Below are 9,637 nucleotides of genomic sequence, written 5' to 3'. Positions count from 1 at the left end.
TACTTGAACTCCCCCCTAATGTCTAGAAATGTTCAGCATTGAATCAACATACTGGCCTTGAATAACTCCCCATACGAGGGGCTTGGGGTATTGAGGGAAATACAATTATTCCTCACATAGATCCCAACTATATGCTGAGGGGCCAATGATGTATGCTGGGGCGGTGGTATCAGTGTGTAACTGAATTACCACAGAAGGAAAATAGTTGGTAGATTTCCATGTATCAAAGATAGAGGGGAATAATATTATGCAGTTTGGTGATGACCGTGGAGAGGACAGAAGGCGAAGGAGGTGGAGGATACCGGCTTCAAGCTGTGGTACACGGGGACGGCTACGAACAGAAATGGCGTAGGCATCTTGATCAAGAAGAGCCTCAAGTATGGAGTGGTAGACGTCAAGAGACGTGAGGACCGGATTATCCTGGTCAAGCTGGTAGTTGAGGACTTGATTCTCAATGTTATCAGCGTGTATGCCCCGCAAGTAGGCCACAATGAGAACACCAAGAGGGAGTTCTGGGAAGGCCTGGAAGACATGGTTAGGAGTGTACCGATTGGCGAGAAGCTCTTCATAGGAGGAGACCTCAATGGCCACGTGGGTACATCTAACACAGGTTTTGAAGGGGCGCATGGGGGCTTTGGCTATGGCATCAGGAATCAAGAAGGAGAAGATGTCTTAAGCTTTGCTCTAGCCTACAACATGATTGTAGCTAACACCCTCTTTAGAAAGAGAGAATCACATCTGGTGACTTTTAGTAGTTGCCAACACTCTAGCCAGATTGATTTCATCCTCTCGAGAAGAGAAGATAGGTGTGCATGCCTAGACTGTAAGGTGATACCTGGAGAGAGTGTTGTACCCCAGCATAAGCTAGTGGTTGCTGACTTCCGCTTTCGGATTCGTGTCCAGCGGGATAAGCGTGCCAAAGTTGCTAGAACGAAGTGGTGGAAGCTCAAGGGGGAGGTAGCTCGGGTGTTCAAGGAGAGGGTAATTAAGGAGGGCCCTTGGGAGGAAGGAGGGGATGCGGACAATGTGTGGATGAAGATGGCGACTTGCATTCATAAGGTGGCCTCGGAGGAGTTTGGAGTGTCCAGGGGAAGGAGAAGCGAAGATAAGGATACCTGGTGGTGGAATGATGATGTCCAGAAGGCGATTAAAGAGAAGAAAGATTGCTTCAGACGCCTATACTTGGATAGGAGTGCAGACAACATAGAGAAGTACAAGATGGCGAAGAAGGCCGCAAAGCGAGCTGTTGGTGAAGCAAGGGGTCGGGCATATGGGGACCTCTACCAACGGTTAGGCACGAAGGAAGGTGAAAGGGACATCTATAAGATGGCTAAGATCCGGGAGAGGAAGACGAGGGATATTGGCCAAGTCAAATGCATCAAGGACGGGGCAGGCCAACTCTTGGTGAAGGACGAGGAGATTAAGCATAGATGGCGGGAATACTTCGACAAGCTGTTCAATGGGGAGAATGAGAGTTCTACCATTGAACTGGACGACTCCTTCGATGAGACCAGCATGCGTTTTGTGCGGCGCATCCAGGAGTCTGAGGTGAAGGAGGCTCTAAAAAGGATGAAAGGAGGCAAGGCGATGGGCCCTGATTGTATCCCCATTGAGGTGTGGAAAGGGCTCGGGGACATAGCGATAGTATGGCTAACCAAGCTTTTCAACCTCATTTTTCGGGCAAACAAGATGCCAGAAGAATGGAGACGGAGTATATTAGTACCAATCTTCAAGAACAAGGGGGATGTTCAGAGTTGTACTAATTACCGTGGAATTAAGCTGATGAGCCATACAATGAAGCTATGGGAGAGAGTCATTGAGCACCGCTTAAGAAGAATGACAAGCGTGACCAAAAATCAGTTTGGTTTCATGCCTGGGAGGTCGACCATGGAAGCCATTTTCTTGGTACGACAACTTATGGAAAGATATAGGGAGCAAAAGAAGGACTTGCATATGGTGTTCATTGACTTGGAGAAGGCCTATGATAAGATACCGCGGAATGTCATGTGGTGGGCCTTGGAGAAACACAAAGTTCCAGCAAAGTACATTACCCTCATCAAGGACATGTACAATAATGTTGTGACAAGTGTTCGAACAAGTGATGTCGACACCGATGACTTCCCGATTAAGATAGGACTGCATCAGGGGTCAGCTTTGAGCCCTTATCTTTTTGCATTGGTGATGGATGAGGTCACAAGGGATATACAAGGAGATATCCCATGGTGTATGCTCTTTGCGGATGATGTGGTGCTAGTTGACGATAGTCGGACGGGGGTAAATAGGAAGTTAGAGTTATGGAGACAAACCTTGGAATCGAAAGGGTTTAGGCTTAGTAGAACTAAAACCGAGTACATGATGTGCGGTTTCAGTCCTACTAGGTGTGAGGAGGAGGAGGTTAGCCTTGATGGCCAGGTGGTACCTCGGAAGGACACCTTTCGGTATTTGGGGTCAATGTTGCAGGAGGATGGGGGTATTGATGAAGATGTGAACCATCGAATCAAAGCCGGATGGATGAAGTGGCGCCAAGCTTCTGGCATTCTCTGTGACAAGAGAGTGCCACAAAAGCTAAAAGGCAAGTTCTACAGGACGGCGGTTCGACCTGCAATGTTGTATGGCGCGGAGTGTTGGCCGACTAAAAGGCGACATGTTCAACAGTTAGGTGTGGCGGAGATGCGTATGTTGAGATGGATGTGTGGCCACACGAGGAAGGATCGAGTACGGAATGATGATATACGAGATAGAGTTGGGGTAGCACCAATTGAGGAGAAGCTTGTCCAACATCGTCTGAGATGGTTTGGGCATATTCAGCGCAGGCCTCCAGAAGCTCCAGTGCATAGCGGACGGCTAAAGCGTGCGGAGAATGTCAAGAGAGGGCGGGGTCGACCGAATTTGACATGGGAGGAGTCCGTTAAGAGAGACCTGAAGGATTGGAGTATCGACAAAGAGCTAGCTATGGACAGGGGTGCGTGGAAGCTTGCTATCCATGTGCCAGAGCCATGAGTTGGTTGCGAGATCTTATGGGTTTCACCTCTAGCCTACCTCAACTTGTTTGGGACTAAAGGCTTTGTTGTTGTTGTTGTTGGTCATGACCGTGTAAAACTACATGACTCCAATGTAAAGTCGGTAAGTTGCAATTCCAAAGTAAAAAAACAATGCAACAAGCTTAATTCTCTGGATAAAGGATTCCACCAAGCCATTCTGAGTCTAGACATTAGGACAAAGTGCTAAACGTTTATCCTAAGGCCATATTAAAGGCACGAAGGAGAATTCTGCAACATTGTTCATTCGATTTGCTTGAAATCGATGGTCAGGATAATTAACAAATGGTTTTCATGTGGATAAAGACACACTTGAGACCATCATGTAGATGTTTCTTTTAAACCATGAAATACCCGAATAGTCTAGTCGATGGTTGAGAAGAGGAGTCGCCACAGGTCCGCGACGTGCCGCCGGAGAGCGCCGTTGGTGGCGGCAAGACTCAACACGGAGGTGTGATTCGGTGGCGCGGCAGGGACGAAGTCGCTGGAGCCGGCGTCTTGGTCCAGCGCGACTGAAGCCAGGCGATGTCTCTTGTCGTGGATGTCTTCGTCCTTCGTCCAACGCAAGGCAAGATTCTGTTCATGGTAAAGCAAATTTGTGTAGGCATGAAGAAAATTGGAAAAGTAGCACCTTGTTTCTCTGTAGCAATTAGATGAAGTTGGTACTCCAATTTGCGTCGTGCTTGACTCAAGTCTCTGATTCTCTTCTTCTTCCCATCTCCGTCGCGGACGCTGCTATTCGCCCCGTTCTTCTCGCGTGGCATCTCTCTCGGGAGAGTTTGCGCGCGCACCGAAGGAAGTCGCTGCGGATGGCCGGGCGAGAGTCTTGGCCTCGGACGCCACCGCCCAGGAAGGGTTCTCCATGTACGTCCGTTAGGATGCGGTCTGGACATGCGCCAACCACTGGCGGAGCTAGACAAGATGTGTTGGGGGGGCCAAACAGGAAATGAGGATGTTTGTAGGGGGCAGAAGCCATTATTTTTCTTAATCTAATCTTTCCTTAAAAAATCCCATGTAGTTTAACCAAAGCTAGGGGGCCACGGCACCTGCAGTAACCAACGTAGCTCCGCCGCTGGCGCCAACACCGTCGCAGCCAGGGCGCCGCTGGATTCGCTCTGCGGGAGCGTGCTGATAACGTGTTTAAGTAGAAATCAAGAGAGAGAATCGATAGAGATGTAAATGAATCAAGTGTCTCTCTTTATTGATGATGATGATGTTATATATACTGTTACAAGGGGATAGAGAGGGAGAGGGGATACGTCTCCCCGAAGGGACAACCGCATGACGGATGCTATATTAAGGCGGTAGTTAATTAAGCAGAGATTATTAGATTATAAATAATCCTTAACAAAAGCAAAGACGAGGAGGGGATGAGTCGCGAACGAATGAGTTCCTCCTCTCGTTTCTGGTCAATCTGGTCGCGAGGGGTAAGTTTGTCATTTTACATGGGACCCTTCTGACAGTGGGCAAGAGGTCAAAGTGAAAAGTAAAAGGTGGCAAAATATCAATTACAAAGTAAGTAGCGGCAAATTGGCAAACTCTATAGTAAGTTGGGCAAAAAATCAAATTTCCCAGACTTAAATGCATGGCTTAGTGGGGATGGTGAGGTGGACATTTTGCATGTTTAGAGAATTGAAACCAACTTCTTAAAAATGTAAGATAGTGTCAAAACGGTCTTATATTATGAGACGGGGGAGCAGAATATTATGCTTTACCCTCCAAAGCTCAAGCTCATGCAAGAATCACCACTCGAGCAAGTTGTTCACACTCTTAGTTTTAGCTTATACACATTCCCGTCCATGCAGCCCTCTCTTGCGCCTTCCCCATCATGGCAAGCAAACCCAAGAAGAGTAGAGCTTTAACCTCCGTTAGAAAGTAGGAAATCTATTTTCTATTTGGTTTGTGATTATTTCAATGGTCATTTTATCATTTTAGGGAAACCAGAATTCTTAAGAAAATTAACTATATACCCTCAAGGGTTCGGCTCCTCTGCAGCTCAGTTGTTACTGTATGGATACTGTAGCCTCTAATATCAACCGTCCACGCTAGTCCAATGAATCCCCTTACTTCAACTTAATTCTCTTGTTAAATCGTAAATACACCATCCCGTACTAGAGACGCGCGGAGGCGGTCATAAGCTCCACGCGCCGACCAGGTCGATTGTCCATATAGCCTGCAGGTGAAATCAGCACGCACGGTGCCGGCGCCGGCGCCGTCGTATGTCCAGAGCTTGCGAACAAGGCCTCGCGCGAGTACCAAAACAGGACACCGAGACCAGACATGCAGCATTTGTTAGATTAATGCTAAGTAATTCATGCATCTAGACATGTATTCATCCTCCACTAGTTAACCAGCTAGCTTTCTTCTCCATGGTTGCTCCAGACAACAATCGTACGGCTACAAGAACTCACAATTTATCAAAAAATGATGGTCTCCTTGAGGAACTTATGCTCCAGTCATGCAGGCCATTTACAAGGTGGGCGAGCTCCCGGCCTCCGGCCGCGGCGGCGGCGCGGTGCGTTTCAGTTTCACACGCACGACTGACGGCTGAGCTGGCCGGCGTGAGCAGCCGGAGGACTGCCGTTCTTCCTGCATCGTTACAGTTTTTTTATTAATAACATAATTAAGGCAGATGAAAGAGAGTATTTGGATTGAAACTAACGGTAGATTTTGAGAGCAATAGAGTAATAACATTACTGTAGAGGAGCCGAACCCATACCTCAATGTCCACCAAAAGTTTCAAGCAAGGTGCATAAAGTTCACAAACAAAGAAGGTGCATAGTTCACCATACAAGTTCACAAACAAGGTGCATACAAGTTAACTTTGTCACTTGGTCAAATGAGAGAATAAATCATAGGGTAATATAGGGTACTAATAAATTGCATGCAAGTTCACTTTGTCACTGGTCAAATGAGAGAATAAAGCATAAGGTAATAGGGTAGTAATAAATGCTTGCTCCCCATCAATCTGCCGAATCAGGAAGAAACCCCAAAGCATGTGGTTCTGGTTACTTCCTCCTGATCAATTCCTTCGACTTGATCAATCAGAGGTGTGGCACAAAGGACATGTTTAATTTCCACCGGTCTCATACTCTTACAGGGCGTTTCCTCAGTCTCAACCCGGACTGCCGTTATCCATAGCTGATTCTTGGGGGGTCTATATTGAACTTGCACACCTGTATATACAAGAACATTACAGTTTCATAAACTGATCACCATGCATAATTGAGAGAGAGAGAGAGAGAGAGAGAGGGAGCGAGAGAGATTCACCTTGCACCACCCAAAGCAAGATGGCACCAGAGTCCACCTCTTTGCCAGCATAATCCAAAGACATTCTTTCACTCTCCCATTGTTTACTCAACCATGAGAATGGCAAAAAGATTGGGCCTTTGAGGTACACATGATCATTTTCAAAGAGTAGTTCATAAGCAGCAAGCCCGCAATTTGAGCATGTGTAGATAAAACCATCAACAAACACACATGCGCCCTTTAAAAGGCCGTGTCTAGGCATAGGCCTTGGTAGGTATTCTCCCCATTGAGTCCAAGGTATGACAACATGCCACTGCTTGGCGCCCACCTCAAAGAGAAGACAAGAACATGTGACACTATCAGAGACTATAAAGGAATCATCACCCACTGCTACATATCCCGAGAGCATGACCTTCCTGTCAAGAACATTAGACTGGTTTGTGTGATAGCGCACCCATGAGGTGGATCCAGGAGGAGAAACACGGTAGGCCTTGTGGTAAACTTGGAGAGTCTCGGTAAGAGCAAAAGTTGCTCGACCAACTCGGATAACCATAACAAAAGGATCAACGGAAACAGGCCGGCGTGCAAGTATATCCATAGTGTGACTAGTGGTGTCCAGATTAAACACATCCATGCCATCTTTTAGGAAGGAGATGGCACATAGTTTTGAGCTACTTAGAAAAAAGTGCCTGGGACCATCATCATCTCCATGTACAATGTAATGTGGTTTGAGAGGAGGGGCTCTTTCTAACATTGGAATCTCATCCATCTTGATTTCATATCTATAGATAAATGATTGTGAACAACCTTGGCAGATAATAAACAAGAGATCCTTGTCAATATGGATAGGTGGCTTCACGTACTTAGGAGGACTTGGTGGGAGATAATGCCTGCATGCAAGAGGCAAAAAATATGTCATGCACTAAAAAGCTTTTAAGGCACAAGAAGTTGGGACACACAAGAAACTTGAAACCAAATATCTAGACCTGCAAGGATCATCAAGGACTTCTTCCTGGAGTTGAGGCAACACCTTGTCGTCCATATACTCTCTAGGTGATTCATTAGTGGACAAAAGATTAATTTGTAAGCAAGAACAAAATGAATACATGGATTAGTGGATTAGTGAAGAGAGAAACTTACTGCACAAAGCATAATTTAAATTCATCCATGTGTTTCATGGGCAACATGTCCACCCGACGGAAGGTGGAGTGGAGGACCTTGACATCCCCGGGCAGGGGACCAATTTGGAAGGTGGTAACAATGGCATGTAGGTAGTCACACCCGCATGAGAGGTCGAGGCTGATCCACACAGAGCACATGACCCCCCAGCCCAGATGGGTGAGGAAGCCATCTCCTTTCAATGTAATGAAAGGACAAACAGAGTCAATCCTCGCAGGTGGATGCAGCTTGAGCCTTGTCAGCCCTCTCTCTTCCTCTTCATCTACCACCGTGAGCTTGTATTCGTAGACCACGTTGTTCCAGAGCATGTAGATGGCATTGCTTTCTTGTGCGTACAAGCCACGGCCATTGATAGGGAGGTAGTACTCGTCTGAAGTGTGGGTTACCTTGGTCCACTGGATCTCCGGGGCGGCCAAACAATCGAAGGTGAAGAAAAGGCCATTTTGGAGGGAGAGCAAAATCAGCGTGCCCCCATCCAGGCCATGGCCAGGGAGCACCACGTAGCCCTGGAGGAAGCTACCATCCCAGGTGGGGAGGGAGCGGTCGAATTTGCAATCTTCCTTGAAGGGTCTGCCAACCAGCTCCCAACGACCTCCCGCTGCATCCTCTTCCTCTTGGGTGAAGAGGCGTTGCATGACCAGGTGGAAACTGGAGACAGAAAGCTGGATCGCGGACACCGCCCATATGTGGCCGTCCGCGGAGATGGGCATGCACCGGCCAAGCGATCTCCAAGCCAGCGGAGGGAGGGGCCGCAGCTTTTCCTCGGCTTCCAGCTGCAGCTGCAGGGCGTAGGTTTGCTCGTTCTCCACCTGCTGCACGACGCAGAGGGAGCGACCGTCTGGAGCCAAGGCGGCGTCGGCCCTCAAGCTGCACCCCGGCGGCTTTTTGAGGTCGTGAAAGATCTCCACCACCTCGTTGCTCCGACCGGAGATCCGCCCTGATCTCGCCACGCGAAGACGGTGGAAGCGTAGGTCGCCCCTCATGACGCCGACGAGCAGCGACCAGGCAGGGCCCTCGTCGGCATAGAAGGGAATATTGACGAAATCCTTGCCGGGGGCGACCCGATGAATCGAGGTGGACCAGCTCCCCTCCCCTTTGCTCTCCTCGGCCGCCACCATATTCCACTCCTCCCATTTGCTCTCCGCCGCCGCCATCTTCGGGTTAGGGTTAGCCTCCGCGGCCGCTATCTTCCACTCCGAGTCGCTCTCCGCCGTGGTCACTTCGGGTTAGGGTTTGGGATTTGGGGACAAGTCTTTTTTTTTAGCCAAATTTGAGGACAAGTCTGGGTGACTAAATCGGCGGGGTGATTGGTGCTGGGCTGCTGCCAATACGCCTATGCCACGAGCCCATCAGGCACACGCTGGCGACAGTTGACCGGCCCAACTTTATCCATTCGATTTCTTAAACAAATATTAGAAAAGCCGGTGCTTAGGGGGAGATCATATTGGACGCTCTTTGCGTCAAACTGGCGTCGCTACGCACAGGGGGGTAGTCTGACTGGGCCGGCCCATCACGCTCTACCACTGGAATCAAAAGAAAGCAAAAACAGAGGGAGGCGTGTTGGGAGGAATCGAACCGGCAACCAACAGATTGGAAGAGCGTGCTCCCAGCCACTCTAACTAACTAGCATTGTTTGTAGTGCAACAGCCCGCATCGAAAATAACTTAGCACAAGGTACAATCGGACTTGACTACTGTGTCGAACCGGAATTAGTTACTGTAGTGAAAAACTTTTTGAACGTATGATTACGCAAACAAATTTTCTGAAAACGAATAAATTATGAATTTCTCAAACATTTTTGGAATTTGTGACATTTCTTTAAAGGACGAACATTTTCTGAATCTTGAGAACAAATTTTGAAACAGAGAACAAATTTGGAAGCACGAACAATTTTTTAAAGCACAAACATTTTTTAAATCTTGAGAACAAATTTTGAAACGGAGAACAAATTTGGAAGCGCGGACAATTTTTTAAAGCACGAACATTTTTTGAATCTTGAAATAGAGAACAATTTTGAAAAATACCGAACAAATTTGGAAGCGCGAACAATTTTTTAAAGCACGAACTTTTTTGAATCTTGAGAAAAAAAATTGAGATAGAGAACAATTTTGAAAAATCCCAAACAAATTTGGAAGCGTGAAAAAAAATTTAAAGCACAAACATTTTTTGAA

The 9,637-nt window shown here is 47.5% G+C and overlaps 1 protein-coding gene across 3 annotated transcripts; it reads right to left on the bottom strand.

Moving 5' to 3' along the window:
• Window positions 1–5,230: 5,230 nt before the first annotated feature.
• On the bottom strand, window positions 5,231–8,711 carry LOC123045805 (uncharacterized). 3 transcript variants are annotated; one of them, XM_044468981.1, is made up of 5 exons: window positions 7,428–8,711; window positions 7,274–7,336; window positions 7,151–7,177; window positions 6,309–7,069; window positions 5,231–6,214 (listed from the first exon to the last, which is right to left on the bottom strand). In XM_044468981.1, the coding sequence occupies exons 1-5, from the start codon at window positions 8,618–8,620 to the stop codon at window positions 6,015–6,017; spliced, it is 2,244 nt and encodes a 747-aa protein (XP_044324916.1). In that variant the 5' UTR covers window positions 8,621–8,711; the 3' UTR covers window positions 5,231–6,014. The 3 variants fall into 3 exon arrangements, 2 of the variants coding, with proteins under 2 accessions (XP_044324916.1, XP_044324915.1); XR_006421584.1 differs by having other exon boundaries at window positions 5,234–5,627; window positions 5,758–6,214; window positions 6,309–7,177; XM_044468980.1 differs by having other exon boundaries at window positions 5,233–6,214; window positions 6,309–7,177.
• Window positions 8,712–9,637: the final 926 nt, after the last annotated feature.

The sequence above is a fragment of the Triticum aestivum genome, chromosome 2B (assembly GCF_018294505.1).
Source record: "Triticum aestivum cultivar Chinese Spring chromosome 2B, IWGSC CS RefSeq v2.1, whole genome shotgun sequence".
Classification (NCBI taxonomy): Eukaryota; Viridiplantae; Streptophyta; class Magnoliopsida; order Poales; family Poaceae; genus Triticum; species Triticum aestivum.
This window is presented reverse-complemented; position numbering and strand designations above follow the sequence as displayed.

Excerpts from the sequence above, each read along its gene's own strand:
- LOC123045805 (XM_044468980.1), bottom strand. The coding sequence starts at position 8,620 with ATGGCGGCGGCGGAGAGCAAATGGGAGGAGTGGAATATGGTGGCGGCC. Across the intron at positions 7,178-7,273 it reads GTCCTTGATGATCCTTGCAG|GCATTATCTCCCACCAAGTC; the intron begins GTCTAGATATTT and ends TCTTGCATGCAG. Across the intron at positions 6,215-6,308 it reads CTTGCTTTGGGTGGTGCAAG|GTGTGCAAGTTCAATATAGA; the intron begins GTGAATCTCTCT and ends TTGTATATACAG.